Source organism: Saccopteryx leptura, chromosome 1 (assembly GCF_036850995.1).
Source record: "Saccopteryx leptura isolate mSacLep1 chromosome 1, mSacLep1_pri_phased_curated, whole genome shotgun sequence".
Lineage (NCBI taxonomy): Eukaryota > Metazoa > Chordata > Mammalia > Chiroptera > Emballonuridae > Saccopteryx > Saccopteryx leptura.
Genome location: NC_089503.1, coordinates 383945100 through 383965770, shown reverse-complemented (window position 1 = coordinate 383965770; position 20671 = coordinate 383945100). Strand labels below are relative to the sequence as shown.

At 49.4% G+C, this 20671-nt stretch overlaps 1 protein-coding gene across 1 annotated transcript in view; it reads right to left on the bottom strand.

Moving 5' to 3' along the window:
• Nucleotides 1-4462: 4462 nt before the first annotated feature.
• Nucleotides 4463-20671, bottom strand: part of SLC26A8 (solute carrier family 26 member 8) — a 75565-nt gene continuing 59356 nt past the window's right edge. Inside the window, exons 12-20 of the mRNA XM_066361438.1 lie at nucleotides 18932-19027; nucleotides 17577-17683; nucleotides 17427-17496; nucleotides 16752-16844; nucleotides 16096-16224; nucleotides 11084-11443; nucleotides 9236-9290; nucleotides 8909-9093; nucleotides 4463-5256 (exon numbers count right to left, since the gene is read on the bottom strand). Coding sequence (XP_066217535.1) covers nucleotides 4819-5256; nucleotides 8909-9093; nucleotides 9236-9290; nucleotides 11084-11443; nucleotides 16096-16224; nucleotides 16752-16844; nucleotides 17427-17496; nucleotides 17577-17683; nucleotides 18932-19027 — 1533 coding nt within the window. The 3' untranslated portion in view covers nucleotides 4463-4818. The remainder of the gene's footprint in view (nucleotides 5257-8908; nucleotides 9094-9235; nucleotides 9291-11083; nucleotides 11444-16095; nucleotides 16225-16751; nucleotides 16845-17426; nucleotides 17497-17576; nucleotides 17684-18931; nucleotides 19028-20671) is intronic.

Here is a 20671-nt window from a genome sequence, read left to right as displayed (position 1 = left end):
TAGTTTTTTGTTGCGCGTTGCAACACCTTAGTTGTTCATTGATTGCTTTCTCGTATGTGCCTTGACTGTGGGCCTTCAGCAGACCGAGTAACCCCTTGCTCCAGCCAGCGACCTTGGGCTCAAGCTGGTGAGCTTTTGCTCAAACCAGATGAGCCCGCACTCAAGCTGGCAACCTCAGGGTCACAAACCTGGGTCTTCTGCATCCCAGTCCAACACTCTATCCACTGCACCACCGCCTGGTCAGGCTGATTTTTTTTTTTTTTTTTTTTTTATTAAACGAGAACATCAGAAAAGCAAACGACAAGTCAAAGAAAGTTGTTTGATTATGCAAATGAGACGCAAACCCAACATTTATTTCATTGGTGACAATGCACCACACAAAAGGCTGAAAGTGCCGGAGTGTCTGCACGTTCCCTGACCCCCTCAGTTTCGTGAGCAGTGTGGTTCTAAATTGTCCATTTGATTCTTCTTCTTCTTTTGTGATTCTCTTCTGAAATTACTCATCTTTTCATTCATTTTCTCTACCTTTTACTCAACTTTCTTGAACACAGTTAAAATAGTTATTTCGAAGTTCTTGGCTGCTAATTCCAACCCTCGCTCATCTGTGGGACTGCTCCTATTGTACACTTTTTTCTTAATTGTCAGACATGTTTCCTGCCTCTTGTAATGTCTCATTTCTTTTCTTTGCTGTATGTTGGATGTTGTGCAAAAAAAAAAAAAAAAAAAAAAGACTGAAGTCAATATTATTTCACCCCAGGTATGAAACATACTTATTAGGCAAACAAGGGAAGGGACTAATCATGTCAATTCTATTAGAAATTGAGCTGAAATTGAGCTGAGTTGTGGCTTTAGTTAGACTTGGTTCACCTCTGGTTTCAATCTCTCAAGGTCAGGATCTTTTCCCTTCAAGAAGTGGAGAGTATTTGCCCTCACACTGAGTCAAGGCGGAATCATCACCAGAATGTGGTTGGTGACACATTGCTTTGAGCGGCCACGGGCGGTCCGGGCCTCCTCCGGGAGAGACCATATGGAGAGAGAGAAAGAGAAGCCTGGCCGGCCTCCAGCTCTTCCTGCCATCCCAGCTGAGGTGGCAGACGCGTGTGTAAAGCCACCATCGATTTCTAGCCCCGGCTGAATCTCTAGGTGACTGCAGCCTTAGGAACGGGCCCCGCGAAACCCAGCCTGGATCGCAGAACTACGAGCAAATAAATACAGGACTGCTGTTTTAAGTCACCACTTAGCTTTGGGGCAGATTGTTATGTGGCCATTGAGCACAGAAACTCAGAGTATTTGGGACATGGTGAATCTTCCAGTAAGTGTTTGTTAGGTTATGTTTAATTGTGAGAGATTAGACAGGTAATCAGACTAGATGGCCCTCCCCGTCCTCCCTAGCACTGAGATTCTGGGATCCCCAGATCATTGGAGGCTGTTGTTTCCTCTCTTCTACCGATAGCCGGGAGTTGAATCTGGATGCCATGCAGGTAAGTCCTTGGGTGTCCCAGTCCACTGGCTGCTGTAACAAATCGCCATGCGCTGTGTGGCTTATAAAGAACAGAAATTTCTTCCTCACAGTTCTGGACTCTGGGAGTCCAAGACCAAGGAGCTGGCAGATTTGGTGTCTGGTGAGAAGCCGTTTTTGGGTTCCGAGATGTCCATTTTCTTGCTGTGTCCTCAACATGGCAGAAGGGTGGAGAGATCTCTTTGAGTCCACTTTTACAAGGGCAGTAATCTCATTAATAGTGATAAGAGTGACCTAATCACCTTCCAAATGCCCCACCTCTTAATACCATCACCTTGGGCATTAGGATTTCAACACACAGATTTCGGGAGGAAACAAACATTCCGACCTTAGCATTCTATCCCTGACTTCTCCCCTCCTGCCGATTCATGGCCTTCTCGTGTGTCATCAGCTCAAAGGTGGAAGTCCAAGGTCTCTTTTAAATATCATCTAAATCAGATACGGGTGAGACTCATGGCATGGTCACTGGGCTTTACGATGTCTAACATAGTTAGAGACGGCAACCTAGGGTAATCTATTTTGACCTGTCTTTTGTCCAAGCCTACTTTTTTCACAGTTCTATTGATTGTACTCAGTTCTTTGTCTATGAAAATCATACCTCAAACCTCCTTTACTGTGGAGCATAAGCTGCTTTGAGGTTTTCTTATTCGGCAAAGGAGAAAAACCTGTGCTAAAATGTTCACACTTTCAGATCCGGTCTGTACTAGTTTCTCAGTTTTTAGACTTTTCCTCTGATATCCCATTAGAGAAATAAACGCTTCGGTGATGACAATGCGAGGGAAGGTGAGCTCACCAACCTAATCACAGCCTTTTGTAAGGTGTGAATGTCTGAGGATTTGGGGTGATCTGTATTTTGGAAGAAGACTCGGCCTCTTCATTGGTACTCCCTTTACGAGTTACTGTTTACAATCAATTAGCCAGTTTTCTTTATCTTAATACTCGGGAAGGGGCTGGGTGCTGTGGGTTTGTAGCGGAATAGTCTTTAAAGATAGGCTGTAGTCCAAGCACCCGGCCTTTCTGAGGTCAAGCATCACAGCCAAGATTTTGCTACGCTGCGGTTGTAGCAGGAAGGACCAAATTCTCAACTCGACCACTTGCTGCCCAAGTGTCAGAAGGCATTGAAGACCTCCCTCGGACAGAATGAGGGTGGCAGCCCCCCCCCCCCATCTGAGCTCTTCCTGCACTTTCTCGTCTGCTGTTTTCAACGTGAAGTGTTTCCTTGCTCCTGACACGTCTCTGTGTCTGTCCTTGCTGCCCTGAACATTCATTCCTGGTTGGCTCCAGTTTCGTGCTTGGTGCCACGCTAATTACCCTTCTGCTCCATCTGGCTGTGTCCCTGGGTGTCCCGCGTTCGTTCTCAGCCACGGTCACCGCTCTGGCTCCACCAGTTGGCTCTGGCCTCTGGGCGGTCTTCGGAACTTGCTTTACTATGTACCTGACTCCTACCTATCTTTCAGCCGCTGGGTCACATGTCATTACCATGAGCTGGATTGACACCCAAGGTGGTTTCAGGTCCCCCTGATGTATATATGCCCTTGGGATTTCCTGTGTTTTTACCTTCAAGGTTTTTGCCATGATTTGTAATTTTTTTTTTTATCATTTATTCTGCTCACCTTGAATCTTCAGCACCTGGGACAGTGCACAGCACACAGCTGGAGTTCAACAAACGTGTTGAGTAAGCTTGTTGACATGGGCCCCCACCTTTTTAGGGTACCACTGTACTTACCCGAGCCTGTGTTTATGCCTGCATAAAGTAGGGATATGTTTTATCTACCTTACAGTTTGGGGTGCTGTGTTTGTACTTAGTAAATGTTTATAGAATGCACATGCTCTCTCTGTGAGAAGAGACACCTATATTTGAACAAGGATTTCATTCTTCTAACAGGTGAGAGAAATTGAGTACCCAAGCAAGAGGAATCTTGTTTATCGAATGGGAAATGAGATTCAGGATCCCACATACCTTTCCCCAGGGGTCTGTATTTCTCTTCTGGTTGTAACTTAATACTAGATTTTTTTTTTTTAATAGGGGAGAGAGGAGTTTATGGAATGGATTTGGACTGAACTCTTAATGATTGCCTTTTCCAATTCCTACAGGGTTTGTGTCTGTCACAGATTTGAACTAAGTTTCCTCTACCAGGAAGAGTTCAGACACTGGATGGCGTGCACCTTAAGCACCTGTGAGGAAGGAGCAATGGTGAACGTGAATTGGAGGCCCCGGCGGAGTCTACAGAACCGGCGTTCTCACTGACTGATGCAGCTGCTTGTGCTTCTGAAACGGAGAGAGGATCAGATACAGCGGACCTTGGGGAGATAGCAGAAATGCAGTCCCTTGTCCTACGTGCCCAGGGGCCAGCCTCGCTCAACCGGCCTGTTTCCACACTCAGTTTGATCAAGATACCTTGCGTAGAAAACACAAACGCTACCCGGTTCTCCTTTTTCTTTCTTTTTGTATCTTTCCAAAGTTAGAAGTGGGGAGGCAGTCAGACAGACTCCCGCATGTGCCCGACCGTGATCTACCCAGCATGCCCACCAGGGGGCGATGCTCTGCCCATCTGGAGCATTGCTCTGTTGCAACCAGAGCCATTCTAGTGCCTGAGGCAGAGGACACAGAGCCATCCTCAGCACCCAGGGCCAACTTTTCTCCAGTGGAGCCTTGGCTGCGGGAGGGGAAGAGAGAGACAGAGAGGAAGGAGAGGGGGAGGGGTGGAGAAGCAGATGGGCACTTCTGTGTGCCCTGATTGGAATTGAACCCGGGATTTCCACATGCCAGGCTGATGCTCTACTGCTGAGCCAACCGGCCAGGGCCCGGTTTTCCTTTATTTTGCTCATCTCTTCTCCACCGTGTCCACCACCCACCTCCGATATTTCTCCTGCCCTCTTCCTCCGGCGTACAGAAGAGAGAAGACAGAAAAAGCAGGGAGGGTCCAAATGTAACTTGGGTGATGTATTTTATTTGAGCCTCCTCTCTTTGGAGACGGGGGAACAGCTCCGAGAGGAGGAAGTTCGAGGTGATCTGCTAGAAACACCGGCACTGCCGCATGGGTAGAGAAGGAAATCCTTCGTGAAGAGTCTCCGCTGGAGGGGAGACGCAGCGAGCCTGGATCGGGCGTTCGGAAGTAGCCTTGGTGTTTACACCGGTGATGTGGGCGTGAAGTCCCACGGCTGAGCAAGGCAGAAGGACACAGCAGGCGGAGGAGGCCCCAAGCAAGCCCTGTCGCGTGGAACTAGTCTAGGGCTCCTGACCAAGTTGACCCCGTGTGGGTGGGGAGGACTTGTCGAGGGACTCGCACCCTTCTCTCTCAGTTCATTTCCAAGGAGTCCTCGGCATCACTGTCCTTCAATAAGAGGGGGTTCATACGTTGGCGCCTCCAGTTCACTACCACTTCTGTCCTGGGCTGCCCCGGGGAGCTCGGAGGCCAGTACTGCTGCCGAGGGTAAGCCTGCGACCTCGACCTGGACTTGAGCCTCGGCTCCGGCTCCGGCTCCGGCTCCAGCTCCGTGTCCATCTCCAGTTTGACCCTGGGCTCCGGCTCGGGCTCCGGCTCTGACTCGGGTTCCATCTCACGGTCCAGATCCAGCCCGCTGCTCTCCTGCTCCAACTCCAGAACGGGCTCAAACTCCATGTCTAGCTCCGACTCCTCCTCCACGACTGTTTCTGGGATCCTGGTGAAGCCGGGACTTACATTCCGGGGGACTTCTAGAATACTGCTGCTTTTCTTTTGTCTTGAATCTGGCTCCTGAAATACACACAACAATCGGATAGATGAACACTTCCAATTGTATTTACCTTTCAAATAGTCAAGGAATTTCAGAATACAACAGGGTTGAAGGTGCCAAAAATCACGAAGTCCTGGCCTACATCTGCAGTACCTCGTCTTTGCACCCTCTGGCTCCTCGGCCGCTCACTCACTGTTCTTTTTTTGTTTGTTTTTGTATTTTTCTGAAGTGAGAAGTGGGGAGGCAGACAGACAGACTCCCGCACATGCCCAAAAGGGATCCACCCAGCATGCTCTGCCCATCTAGGGCCTTTTCTCTGTTACTCAGCAACAGAGCTCTTCTTAGCGCCTAAGGCGGAGGCCATGGAGCCATCCTCAGCGCCTGGGCCAACTCGCTCCAATTGAGCCATGACTGCAGGAGAGTAAGGTGGGGGGGGGGAGAAAAAAGAGGGGGAAGGGTGGAGAAGCAGATGGGTGCTTCTCCTATGTGCCCTGGCCGGGAATCGAACCTGGGACTTCCACATGCTGGGCCGACGCTCTACCACTGAGCCAACCGGCCAGGGCCCTCACTCACTATTCTTTAAGCACACTCAATCTGTAACTCCTGATTTCTCTGGGTTTTCTAACTAACCCTGGATCTCATGGTCAACCATTTGAACAGCAGTGGTCTTGGCAGCATTCTGAAGCATCTCATCTTCTTGATCTTGTCTTTCCAACCCCCAACTTAACCCTTAGCAGAGCATGGCAAGCCCTATGGGACCTGGCCCCTCGCCATCTTCTTCTGCTTTGTCTCCCTCTGTAGTCCCTTCCCTTTGCTCTAGCCGTAAAGTCACCCAAAGGTGCCTGACTGCTGCTTGCTTTTGCTCACGCTGTTCCCAGCACTGCCTTGTCCCCTCCCCGTCTCAGCCACATTCGTATCAGAGATCACGAGCTGGGATCTCAGATTCCTTTGTGTCCCAGCTGAACCTCACTCACACCTCTATCCCAGTGCCGGTCATGGACCGCCTGATTCGTTTATAAATCTATCTCCCCCATTAGACTCTAAATGTCTTGCAGTAGGGCAGGGCCACTGGTTCCTGATGTCCCCAGGGCCAGGCACTGAGCCTGGCACAGAGCAGATGCCCCACAGGCTTGGTGAACCAGCCCTGCAGCGGCATTCCACAGAATTAACACCTGTCACCCTTCCTGAAATGTTTCCTTCTCTTCCACCACTTTTCCTCCTTCCTTCCTTGTGGCTTCTTCCTGGTCTCTCTGTTGTCTCCTCTACTTCTGCACTTCTGAATGTCGGTATGCCCCAAAGCTTGATCGTGGGACCCTTCTCCATCTCCATAGGCAATTTTATTTAGCCCCATACTTACTTACTTTCTTTCTTTTTTTCCTTCTTTCTCTCTCTCTCTTGTGTGTGTGTGTGTGTGTGTGTGTGTGTGTGTGTGTGTGTGTGTGTGTGTGACAGAGACAGAGAGAGAGGGACAGATAAGGACACACAGACAGGAAGGGAGAGAGATGAGAAGCATCAATTCTTTGTTGTGGCACCTTAGTTGTTCATTGATTGCTTTCTCATATGTGCCTTGTCTGGGGGGCTACAGCAGAGCAAGTGACCCCTTGCTCAAGCCAGAGGCCTTGGGCTTAAGCCAGTGACCCTGGGCTTTAAGCCAACAACCATGGGGTCATGTCTATGATCCCACACTCAAGCCAGCAACCCCGTGCTCAAGCTGGTGAGCCCACACTCAAGCCGGTGAGCCCACACTCAAGCTGGATGTGCCCGCACACAAGACAGTGACCTCAGGGTTTCAAACCTGGGTCCTCTGTGTCCCAGTCCAACACTCTATCCACTGTGCCACTGCCTAGTCAGGCTTGCCTCATAATTTCATCATTATCTATGTGCTGATGACTTTTTGGCTCTAACCCAGCGGTTCTCAACCTGTGGGTCGCGACCCCGGCGGGGGTCTAACAACCAAAATACAGGGGTCGCCTAAAGCCATCGGAAAATACATTTTGTATTATAACCCTTTCCCTCATCTGCTGGTTCATATGTCCACCTCTATTCTTGACATCTCCCACTTGGATATTAAATAGGCATCTTAAATTTAATACATTGAAATGGAACTTTTTCCTCTCCTAATCTTCCTTAGTTTAAATGCTAGAAGAAAATTTGATATATTCAATACCAAGCCATAAGTTCTGATGAGAATGTTAGTAAACTAGAAAAATACTTTAAAAAACATACTAAATAGAATGTCCATCTTAAGCCAACTATCACCACTATCTTTAATAGAGACATAGAAGCTTTTCTCATTAAATTCAAGAGTAAGACAAGCCTGACCTGTGGTGGCGCAGTGGATAAAGCGTCGACCTGGAAAGCTGAGGTTGCAGGTTCAAAACCCTGGGCTTGCCCAGTCAAGGCACATATGGGAGTTGATGCTTCCTGCTCCTCCTCCCTTCTCTCCCCCTTCTCTCTCTCCCTTTCTCCCCCCTTCTCTAAAATGAATAAATAAAATCTTAAAAAAAAAAAAGAGTAAGACAAGACTCATCATTATTACTGAAATTGTTCTGGGAGGTCTAGCTAATGCCATAATATATGATATTGAAATAAGAATTCTAACAATTGGAAAATAAGAGATTTATATTACACTACTAACAAAAATTAGGGGATCAAGAAAGGTGCAGACACTCCTGTACTTTTAGCCTTTATACAGTGCATTTTCACCAATGAAATAAAGGTTGGTTTTGCATCTCATTTGCATAACTGAACATCTTGCTTTGATTTGTCATTTGCTTTTCTGATGTTCTTGTTTAATAAAAAAAATCAAATGCTTCTTTTTTTATTGCTTCATATTCATTTTGAAATATCCCCTAATTTTTGTGAGCAGTATATTTGTAGATAAATATTTTTTTATCTAGAAAACTCTAAAGAATTAACAGGAGAAGTAACTCAAGAGAATTAACTGTTTTGGACTAGTAAAAGGATTCACAAAGTGGCTAAATAATTTAATTACAACCAGGAAGTTTTCTATATACCAGCAGCTGCCAGTTAGAAGGTATAATGAAAAAGAAGACTCAGTTTCAAAAGCAATAAAAATGTAAAAGATAAAGTATATAGTATCTAGGATGTGTCTCTATGAAGAGAGTCATAAAACCTTATTATGAATACAACATTTAAAGACAGTAAATGTAGAAGCTGCCCATACAGAAAAAATATGTTCAAATCTAGCTATTGGGGAAAAGATTATCAGGATAAACAGAGACACATAACCAGTGAAAGTGCTCAACAAAGGTAGGGAAATATTTGGTAATACATTACTTAAAGAAAAAAAAAGGGGGCTGCATGTTACAAGCCTGGCTATCTTTTACTCATTAAAGTCCTTCCTTCCTTCCCCTCCCTCCCTCCCTCTTTCTTTCTAGTGAGAGGAGGGTAGATAGTGAGACAGACTCTCGCATGAACCCGGATCTGGGTCTATCTGGCAACCTCTTCTGGGGCCGATGCTCGAATCAGCCAAGCTGTCCTCAGCACAAGGGAGCATTTCAACACCTCAAAGTCGAGCGTGCATGCAAACACCGTTCCTGGATGGTGCTTGTCTCTATGATCAGGTGTCACCCCCCCCCCCCACTGCCCCACCCCCTGCTTCACCCCCCCCCCACCCAACCCCCACCCCGAAGCTTCCCATCATGTCACCTTATCTGTTTCTGAGTAGGTTTCCTGTATCACGGTCTCAGAGTCCTCCACGCTTAACTCGGAGGGGTCAGGAAACTTCCTGGATGAGGCGAACAGCACAGCGTCATGGAGGGTGAGGAACAGTTGGGCCTTGGTGATGCCAGCGTCAAAGAAGTCGTTCTTCTCAAAGGCCCTGACCACAGAAGCTGCAAACCCAAGCCGCATCACACACAGGGTCAGATCCCGGGGCGAGGAGGGCGCCGGGTTGGGGGGGGGCGCCGGCGGGGAGGGCGGGGGGGGGGGGGCAAAGCACCACCCTCACCCTCGTGCAAGAGGAAGGGTACTCACAGTGACTCCCGGCAATGAGCACCAGAATGTTGGCATTGTGGAAGGCATTGCACATCTGCAGGGAGGGAGCGATTCAGAGTTAGGGACCCTTACTCACTCAGAAAGGGCCTTCTCAGGAGCTGAGCTGTAAAACCCCTTCGGTGGTTCGCTTGTCTGGGTATAGGTACCTTTATAGCCAATTCAGCTCTGTAAACATTGGCTGGGTGGACTTCTGTATGCTAGAAGTGTCTAAGGTGCTAGGAGTACAAAAGAGAATCAGCCCGTCTCATGTGGGGTGGGGAGTGAGGTAGGGGGGTCGCCACGGTACCACAGGGGTGTGGGAGGGGGGAATGATTCACAGAAAGAATGTTCGTGGGAGTCCAGTGTCAGGGTGGGGACAGGCACAGGTGTGGTGGGAACACTGGACAGGCCTCAAGAACAAATATATTGCCTGACCTGTGGTGGCGTAGTGGATAAAGTGTCGACCTGGAAATGCTGAGGTTGCCGGTTCGAAACCCTGGGCTTGCCTGGTCAAGGCACATATGGGAGTTGATGCTTCCAGCTCCTCCCCACCTTCTCTCTCTGTCTCTCTCTCTCCCTTTCTCTCTCCTCTCTAAAATGAATAAATAAAATTTTTTTAAAAAAAAGAACAAATATATCTTGGTATCAGTGCTCAGTGTCTGCATGTGGTCCCTTCCTCTCTGGAGTTCGATAAGAGGAGGCTACACATGGTCAGAAATGGTCAGAAATGGTCAAATGATATGGTAGGGAATGGGACCCAGGGACCCCGAGGGCCACATTCAGCTCTGCTCAGCCAAGTTGCCTTTGACTTTAGTAAAACATCAGCTGTATGGTTGTGTCAGATTAATAAGTGTCTGATATTGACCTCAGGTTTCCTTCAGCCAATGTCTATGCTCTGGGGCAATGAATAAAGTGCAATTCAAAGCAAGTGCATATTAAATTCAACACTGTAAGATTGAATAAATCAACCTTGAGCATTACATTAAAATGTGGAAGAAAGACCCCTGCCCCAAACACAATACAACTAAAATGGATAGATTCTACTTCTTTTGCTACCTACCAAGAGGAAACAAGAAAGCTCACTTTGATCACATGGTAAATCATGAAGTCATTTGGCAAAGAGCCACAGTGGACGGCCTCCGTCCGAATGACAAGCAATGGGAGACTGAAATCCCATGAATTACGAAGAAGCTTAAATTGAGTGGTTGTCTCTAGTAAGAGTGGCTGCTAGGATTTTTCTTATTGAGTTTTCAATGATAATATTTGAAAGGCTTTCCTCCAATACAGCACTATAGAACAATTACAAAAGAAATGAAGAAGCTTGTATTTTTAGTAAGTAAGAGAGAGACAGAGAGACAGGGATGGACAGATAGAGAGAGAGCTGAGAAGCATCAACTAAGTTGTGGCACCTTAGTTGTTCATTGATTGCTTTTCATATGTGCCTTAACCGGGGGTGCTCAGGCTGAGCCAGTGGCCCCTTGCTCAAGCCACAACCTTTGGGCTCAAGCCAGTGACCTTTGGGCTCAAGCTATCAACCCTGGGATCATACTGAAGGTCCGATGTTCAAGCCAATGACCCTGCGCTCAAGCCGGATGAGCCCACACTCAAGCTGGTGACCTTGGGGTTTTGAACTTGGGACCTCAGCATCCCAGATCGATGCTCTGTCCACTGTACCACCACTGGTCAGCAGTGTCTATGTTTCTAGTGGCCTAGGAGTCACAGAGTAGCTGATCACTGACTATATATATTTTACATATATATATACATACTAGGATTTAATCAGGGCTGGGGTTGATATGGTGTGGTAGTGGCAATCAGAGCTCTTGTTTAAGTCACCTCAGTACTCACCTGTCTTAAGGTGACTGAAGCCTGTGAATCCACAAACTGGACCATGGAGAAATCCAGGATGATGGTGTGGACGCTGGGTACAGCACACGGTTCTGAGTGAGAGATGACTGATCTACTCCTGACCTGACTCTCAGCAGCAACCGGAGGTGACATCGACCTGTTTCTAGAAGGGTTACTAGGAAGCTGAACTTTGTCCATACTCTCGTTGATTTGCCCTTGATCTCTCGGGAACGTGGAAGGTGCTACGTCCTCGTATGGACTTTGGCTCATGACCCCGCTGTCCAACCGTACGCATTGGACCAGGTTAGTGGAGGATGCATCCTGGTCCTGTTTACTTTCAAACTGCTCTGTGTAAACAACCTGGAGCAGGAGTGAGGGGAGGGCCGTGATGAGGCTCAAACAGGGGCCGGAGGTGCTTGGGACAAGGCCGATTCCACCTGCTAGCCCCCTCCCCTCCCCCTCAGGGCACCGCTCCCCTGACCAGGTGCCCTCCAGCTTGTACTTGGGTGTCTCACTGTCACGTCAGCTCACGGCTGAAAAAAACACAGCAAAACCCACCTTCCTCTGTTCTTTCCCTCACCACTCACAAGCTGCCCCTCCCAACTTGTCTCCATGCATCGAGGCCGTCGTCACGGTCCCAGTGGGCCGGACTTAAACTCGTCCTGGATGTATCCCTCTCCCACACCCCTAGGTTCTAGTCAGCCCCCCCGGTGCCTTCCCACGCTTTGAAGTGTTTCTTTCTGCCAGTCCCTTTCCTCGCCTTCTCGTCAGAGTCGCGGTCTCTGGTCAGATGTCCTCAGAAGACAAAGATTGTGCGAGCAGGGCCGCCTGCCTGTCCCTTCCGCTCCTCTCACCCCCCTGGTGGGCCTGGATGCCGCTGCAGCCCCAGGGGCGATCCATCCGGCGCCAGGAATGCAATGGCGTGCAGGACGTGACTGCCAGCTCCGCAGCCACAGGGACCGGTTTCTACCTGGGCAGCAGGCACGCGTCCATTTGAAGGATCAATCACAACACATACGGACAAGGATGATAAGGTACGTGGAAAAATGAACAAACTCATTTGCTAGAGTGGTATAATCTGGGGTGATGTTTCTTTGAAAAATAGCGTTCCAATAAGGTTGCTGATAAAAATAAAACACTGTAAAGATAAAAAACTATAGGCCCTGGCCGGTTGGCTCAGCGTTAGAGCCTTGGCCTGGCATGCGGGGGACCCGGTTCGATTCCCGGCCAGGGCACATAGGAGAAGCTCCCATTTGCTTCTCCACCCCCCACCCCCCTTCCTCTCTATCTCTCTCTTCCCCTCCCGCAGCCAAGGCTTCATTGGAGCAAAGATGGCCCGGGCGCTGGGGATGGCTCCTTGGCCTCTGCCCCAGGCGCTAGAGTGGCTCTGGTCGTGGCAGAGCGACGCCCCGGAGGGGCAGAGCGTCGCCCCCTGGTGGGCAGAGCGTCGCCCCCTGGTGGGCAGAGCATCGCCCCCTGGTGGGCAGAGCGTCGCCCCTGGTGGGCGTGCCGGGTGGATCCCGGTCGGGCGCATGCGGGAGTCTGTCTGACTGTCTCTCCCCGTTTCCGGCTTCAGAAAAATACAAAAAAAAAAAAAAAAGATAAAAAACTATATAAAGTAGTATGTATTGTATAGCAAAAAAAAAAAAAGGTGTGGATAGAGAATATTACAGTTCAAAGGGGGGAGATGTCCCCCAAGGTTTGAAGGTCACACCCCTGTCCTGCTGCCTCTGCCCGTGGGAACTTCCTTCCGGGCCGGAGCCTGTCACCCCGAGGACCCCGTGCTGAGCCTGCCTCAGTGTCTTCCTGTGAGCCTATCCGTGCACTGGGGGCAAGTCCTTTCTTCCTGCCTGTCACACGTCCACATTTCTCTCTCCTGTCCAGCTCAAATTCATCGCCACTGTGAAGTTTCCCTGACTTTTGAGTTTAATGTGACCTTACTTGAAGTCTTAAGAGTTTGTTAGAACTTGAAAACGATTTCAGACATAACAATATATTGCCGCCTGACCTACGGCGGTGCCGTGGGCAAAGCATCGACCTGGAACGCTGAGGTCGCCGGTTCAAAACCCCGGGCTTTGCCTGGTCCAGGCACATACGAGAAGCAACTACTATGAGTTGATGCTTCCTGTCCCCCTCACCTTCTAAAAATCAATAAATAAAATCTTAAAAAAAAAAAACCAAAACCAATGAATCTATTGCATAGTATGGCTTCCTCTTCTATTTCATCAGTTTTAAGATGCATCACTACTTTTTCTATTTCCAAGAAAGAACTGCAAATTAAACTAGGACATGTCATCAATGACACAATGCAGCCACATGTCAGAGGAATGAAAAAAAATGTCTGTCTTAGGATTGAATAATACGATAGTAGCCTTTTAGGGCACATTGAGAGAGTTGCCTCCCTAGTTTGATTGGCATCTCCATGAATTACTTCAACACACTCCTGTGATCGTGGGGAAGAAGAGGTGGGTGGAGGTGTGGATGAAACAGGACTGGCCAGGAGCTGATCAATCTCAAAGTGCGTGGTGGGCACGCCGAGGCTCCTTATACTTGTCTCCACTTTTATATATGTTCAAATTTTCCAGGGGAGCCTTGAAGACATTACGCTGAGTGAAACACCCCAGTCACACACAGACAAGTATGGTACGATCCCACAGATAGGAGGTCCCTGCATTAGTCAGACTCATAGAAAACAGAAAGTCGAAGGGTGGTTCCCGAGGCGGGGGGGGGGGTGAATGGGAATTGTCATTTCGTAGGGCACTGAGTTCCAGGTTTCCACGACAAAGAGGTTCCAGAGGCAGATGGCAGCAGTGAGTGCACAGCCCTGAGAGTGTACCCAACACTTCTGTACCCTTAAAAATGGAGAGGATGATACATTTTGTGTTATGTCTTTTCTACAATAAAACAGAAAACAGGGCCCTGGCCTTTTGGCTCAGCAGAAGAGCATCAGACCAGCGTGTAGGAGTCCCGGGTTCGATTCCCAGCCAGGGCACACAGGAGAAGCGCCCATCTGCTTCTCCACCCCTCCCCCCCTCCTTCCTCTCTGTCTCTCTCTTCCCCTCCCGCAGCCGAGGCTCCATTGGAGCAAAGTTGGCCCGGGCACTGAGGATGGCTCTGTGGCCTCTGCCTCAGGCACTAGAATGGCTCCAGTTGCAATGGAGCAACACCCCAGGTGGGCATGTCGGGTAGATCCCAGTCAGGTGCATGCGGGAGTCTGTCTACCTCCCTGCTTCTCACTTCAGAAAAATTAAAAAAAAGAAAAGAAAAGAAAACAGGACTGCCTGAAGACAAAGACCCTTAAAAATTATTTTTCCTTTTGTTTCAGTGTCCTAGTTCTGGGTAGGCACACAGTAGGAGCTCAGCAACTAGCAGCTAACCCTAGTCTACTCTCGAGTGCATTTGCTGCTGTCCCGTGATGGCCCTCGACCACAGTCAGTGCGGTGCGGTGTGGCTGTACCACAAAAACTAGATACAGGCTGCATTCTGTACTCTTGGCAAGAGGGTTGGTATTTCCAGGGAGCTCAGTAGAACCTATGCTCCATTAGGGGGTGAGGCAACCAGAGTGGGTGCTTGGTGTTTGCAGGGGTGACCTGCGTGAGAAAGGGGACAGGAGGTGTTTGTGTGTGGGTATAAATCTGTGTGTGTGTGTAGCTATGCCCACCCGAATGTGCGTGTAGACTGGCTAAAAGGCCCCAAAGCCAGAAATGAGCAGCCCTGCTCTGGGGAGAGGGAGTATTTAGATCAGGTTTGAGTTGGAAACAATGAACACTTTCTTCATCTGCTGAAATAACCGTCAGATTCTGTCAAGTCTCCATCTGTGCTTATCCACCCTCTTCCCTCGTCTCTTCCTGGGTCACAGGCGGACAGCAGGAGGCCCTGGCCAGTCCTGGAGAACCCCAGCTAACTCGACGCTGCCCAAGTTGGAATTATAACACAATCTATATGTCCCTTATTTTCAGAACTGCAGAGGCAGGCGGCTGAAGGCCTGGGTAATGAGCACAACCAAGGAGCCCCTGACACTCTCAGCAGGCCAGCGGCACCCCCTGCGCTCGGATGAGCCTCTAAGCATTGAACTGGGACTCGAGAGTCACCATTGCCTTTTCCCTACTTTCAGATCAAGATCTGACCGCCTGCCTGACCAGGCGCTGGTGCAGGGGATAGAGTGTCAGCCTGGGACGCTGAGGATCCAGGTTTGGAACTCTGAGGTTGCCGGCTTGAGCACAGGCTCTCCAGCTTGAGCAGGGGGTTGTTGGCTTGAGCATGGGATCATAGACACGACTCCATGGTCGCTGGCTTGAAGCCCAAGGTCACTGGCTTGAGCAAGGGGTCACTGGCTCTGCTGGAGCCCCCGGGGAAGGTACATATGAGAAAGCAATTAATGAACAATTAAGGTGCTGCAATTATGAGTTGATGCTTCTCGTCTCTCTCCTTTCCTGTCTGTCTGCCACTGTCTGTCTCCCTCACCACCCCTCTCTCTCTCAAAAAAATAAAAATAAAACATCTGACCCTCAGAGGCAAACCTATGTCTTCATTTCTCAGTAGAAATCTCTTCTAACTTCCAATTACCCATGGTCCATCTAAGAGTCAAAATCCCTGAGGATTTTTCTTTTCTTGTGTGTGACAGACACACAGAGAGAGGGACAGATAGGGACAGACAGAAAGGGAGAGAGATGAGAAACATCAATTATTCATTGCGGCACGTTGGTTGTTCATTGATTACTTTCTCATATGTGCCTTGATTGGAGGGCTCCAGCAGACTGAGTGACCCCTTGCTCAAGCCAGCAAACTTGGGCTCAAGCCAGCAACCTTTGGGCTCAAGCCGGCGAGCCTGTGCTCAAGCCAGCAACCTCAGGGTTTTGAACCTGGGTCCTCTGCGTCCCAGTCCAATGCTCTGTCCACTGTGCCACTGCCTGGTCAGGCTGATGTTCTTTTCTGAAAACAACAGCCACTAACTGCTCATGCACTTCTTTATGAAAGGGGGAGAAAGATGCAGAAAAGAAGCCGTTCCTAACCCTGGGCGGGGGCTCCGGTTCATCACAGTTGCAGAGGCACTGACAGATCTTGCCTTCCTGGGATTCGTCTTCATTTTCACTGGGCAGGCGGTACACTTCTTCTTTAATAGGCACACTGACCATCTGAAGCTGAAAGGGAGAAGCGGGTACTCCTGTAGGTGGCAGGTGGTGGGAGAGAGGTCCCCTTGGGAGGGTGAGGAAGTAAGTGGGGAGTGGGAAAGGACAGCTTAACTCATTTTTTTTTTTTAATTCAGTGAGAGGAGAGGAGGCAGAGACAGATTGGGATCCACCCGGGAGCCCACTAGGGGGTGATGTTCTGCCCATCCGGGGCATTGCTCCATTGCTCAGCAACTGAGCTGTTTTTAGCACCTGAGGCAGAGGCCATGGAGCCATCCTCAGCGCCCAGGGCCAACTTGCTCATTTGAGCCATGGCTGTGGGAGGAGGAGAAGGAGAAGGAGAAGGAGAAGGAGAAGGAGAAGAAGAAGAAGAAGAAGAAAGAGAGAGAGAGAGAGAGAGAGAGAGAGAGAGAGAGAAGAGGGATGGAGAAACAGATGGACGCTTCTCCTATGTTCCCTGACAGGGAATTGAACCTGGGACATCCACACGCCAGCCTGACACTCTACCACTGAGCCAACCGGCCAGGGCCACGGCTTACCTCTTGCAACAGCCTGTGCTTCAGGTGGAGCACATTTACAAATGTGATGGAGTTGCAGCACTGGAAGATTTTCACCCCCGGAATGGTTATGATCTGCAAGACCAATGTGACGTCCTGAGAAACTTCTCAGCTCTCCCACGGAGTCAGGAAAATCCTTTAGAACTTCCTGGAAACTCTGGATTCCTTCCTCTCATTTTCACATCTCCCCTCACCCCCCCGCTTTTCCTTCTTTCTTCTTTTCTCCTCCATTTCCTCACTCCTCTCTTGTCTCTTGGTCTTCCATCCCTGATGGTGACATTTTTAAATGGTCCTTAACTGGCAGCAGGACTCTGGGCTTTGCCCACCTCTCTGAGCTCCCCGCCTCCACCACTGTGCACCCCTCTCCTGCCTTTGTCCAGCGTGTCTCCCGTGCAGCGAACAGCAGCCAAGGGGCTCTGTAGACAAGCGGAGCAGCAGACAGGTCCACCCCCTCCGCTGGGCAGAGAGTGCGGCCGACGTGGATCCTTACCTCCCGATAGTCTTTGATGCCTCTGCCCATTTACAGAGAGTGCAGCTGACTTGGACCCTTACCTCCCGATAGTCTTTGCTGCCTCTGTAGATGTTGGTGTTAGGGATCTGACCCAGTAGGAGGATCTTAGTTCTGAAAGGGAATGCATGGCCGACGTGGATCCTTACCTCCCGATAGTCTTTGATGCCTCTGTAGATGTTGGTGTTAGGGATCTGGCCCAGGAGGAGGATCTTAGTTCTGAAAGGGAATGCATTTGCCTTTAGGTCGTGGTTGCCTCGCCTGCCACGGCTGACCTCCTCTTACCCGAGCCTGCGTACCTGTGCGACCGCACGGTGATGATGAAGAAGGCAAAAGCTGTCGAAATAAGGAGTCCGACATCCAGTCCCAGGAAGATGGACGACAGGAATGTCATCATCCAAATAATCTTGTGGGGAAGGGGAAGAAGGGAAAAAGACCGTGGGAACAAGTAGAACTGAGGAAATCCCCGGCCCTGTTTCTCAGCTCACGGTTCACCCTCTCCCTCCTGACGCCTGGGATTCAGGCAGCACGTCCCACAGCCGTGGAAACTGGTGCCCTCAGGCAGGCGGGGCCCCAAGTCTGTCTGGCAACTCTTCTCTGCCTCCTTGGTCATTTCTCGCAATTCTCTCTTGGAACTTTAGTTTCCCCACGTGCAAAACAGGGGTAACCATATCTACCTTAGAGGCAATGTTGGGATTAGACATGCCGTTTGGAAAGCAACCCAGCTCAGTCACCAAACAGCAGGTGCTATTTGAAGAACTACAGTAGTCACGGAGAGTCTTGAACAGTCCTTTTCAAGGCCTTCGCCACCCCGCCCTGCAGGTGACTTGACTCGAGCCTTCCCAGAGGAGGTAGGCTAACACTCCCTCAAACGTTTACTTCCCCTTCCACCTGCCACTCGTTAGCTGCTGTCTGCTCTCAGCTAGACTCCTCACCCCCAGTCCTGTGGGCAGGGCCCTCGCGCCTCCGAGAACCAGGGGCCCTGTCTCTGCGCTGGACCACCTACTCTTCGCTCCTCAGGGACGTCCACCCCAAAATCATCCCCTTTCCCATCTCTTTTCCAGACTGGGTCCTTTTCCTCTCATCATATTCCCTACCACCACCATCTTTTACTTCTTGCTGTGTTTCTCCTGTCTGTCTGCTGCTCTGTGCCCCAGAGAGGAGGAGGGTGTCCCATCATCCCATCAGCTCTGTGCCCCAGAGAGGGGGAGGGGGTCCCCCTGCTCTGTGCCCCAGAGAGGAGGAGGGTATCCCATCATCCCATCAGCTCTGTGCCCCAGAGAGGAGGAGTGTGCCCCCCAGCTCTGTGCTCCAGAGAGGGGGAGGGTGCCCCATCAGCTATGCAGGCAAGACCCCTCTTTCTCTTATTAGGATCTGTGTCTCTGGGAGAAAAGCCATTCAAATATGCCAGGCCTGACAACGCTTTTGACTAAATTCGTATGTGCCTATGGTCACTTTTTATTTGATTTGCCTAGTTGGAGTGAGGGCTCACTATTTCCATGCACTGATATCCTTGACTTCCTAGTTAAAGCGAAAGCAGAGTACTGGGCATCAGAGCTCAAGTATCCTTCCCGCTGGTGTCTTTTGGTGGCTCTCTTTCCCTCTGTCCCACTCCCACCCCCGCCCCTGCGTCAGCTGGCGCACCTACACTCACACAGTCATACTGGTTCTGCCGCCACAGGTCCGGTAGGTAGTAGAAGTCTTCAAGGTAGGGTAGGACGTTGCTCACAACGACAGCAGCCAGCACAGCCTGTGGGGAGGAGGGGTGAAGGTAAACCCTGCTCCACTTTTCCTCCCACATCATTGCAGAGGAGCCCCCCAAAAGTTAACCTTGCCACTCAGAGACAGTAGGCATTGATACTGCATAAAAAATATACCGTGTCTGTGTTTTAACTCATTGTCTAATCAAATAAGTATTCTCCGCATTTTTTCTCTGCTCTCCGCTATTACTTGTCACACACAGGACAAAGCAAGGCCAAGGCCAGGGACTGACCGATTCAGCCAGGAGAGCTACAACAAGCCCCGTTTGGATTCAGACAGCGGGAGGAACAGTAGCCAGAGGCTGTGGTCTTCTCTGTGTCAGGGCTGACACTTCTGGTGTTAGGACAGGAACCCTCAGAGGGCTGGCATCTTTGGCTCCTTGGCCTTGCTTTGTCTAGTCTGCCTGACACATCATGTTACCACATTGCCGATATCGTCAGATGAAATGACAAATTAAGGGAACGTCCATTCACAGAAACTCTAAAATAGTTTCTTTCTTCTTTTTTTTTTTCCCTGAAGTTGGAAACAAGGAGGCAGACAGACTCCTGCATGCGCCTGACCAGGATCCACCCGGCATGCCCACCAGGGGGCGATGCTCTGCCCATCTGGGCTGTTGCTCTGTTGCAACCAGAGCCATTCTAGCGCCTGAGGCAGAGGCCACAGAGCCATCCTCAGCACCCGGGCCAATTTTGCTCCAGTGGAGCCTTGGCTGCGGGAGGGGAAGAGAGAGACAGAGAGGAAGGAGAGGGGGAGGGGTGGAGAAACAGATGGGCACTTCTCCTGTGTGCCCTGGCTGGGAATCGAACCCGGGACTCCTGCACGCCAGGCCGACGCTCTACCACTGAACCAACCGGCCAGGACCTAAAATAGTTTCAACTGGGCTTTTGTTCAGTTTAATTATGATACATTATAATTATTTCAACAATGAGATATCTTTCTTTTTTATCCATCAGATAAAATTAGCAAATTGAAAACACTCCATATATATGGTCGTTGAGTATAAAAGAGTGTGGCCCTTGTTGAAAATAATTCATCAATATATCAAGACATGCTGATATGCTTTCACACAGAAATTGTTTTACTTTTAGAAATCTACCTTAAATATAAAAAAAAGGCAAAAGTACTCACTGTTGCCTTATTTATAATAACAAAAATTCAGGCAACCTAATTTTCCAATAAGAAAATAGCTTATTAAATAAATCATAGTATGAGGTATCATGCTATCTATTACATGCAAACAAGAATACAAAGTTGTACATCCAGTTTGGTTACAACTATGCAATGTAATATCCATCCATAAAAAAGAATCCTGATCAGATACATGCCAAAATGTTAATAGTGGTTTACTTGTAATTATGGATGACATTTTTCTCTTATGAATTTTCCAAAGTTGTTTTTGTTTGTTTGTTTTTTTAGAGACAGAGAGAGAGATAGAAAGGGACAGACAGACAGGAACAGAGATGAGAAGCATCGTTAGTTTTTCGTTGCGCATTGTGATGCCTTAGTTGTTCATTGATTGCTTTCTCATATGTGCCTTGACCGCAGGCCTTCAGCAGACCGAGTAACCCCTTGCTTGAGCCAGCGACCTTGGGTCCAAGCTGGTGAGCTTTTGCTCAAACTAGATGAGCCCGCA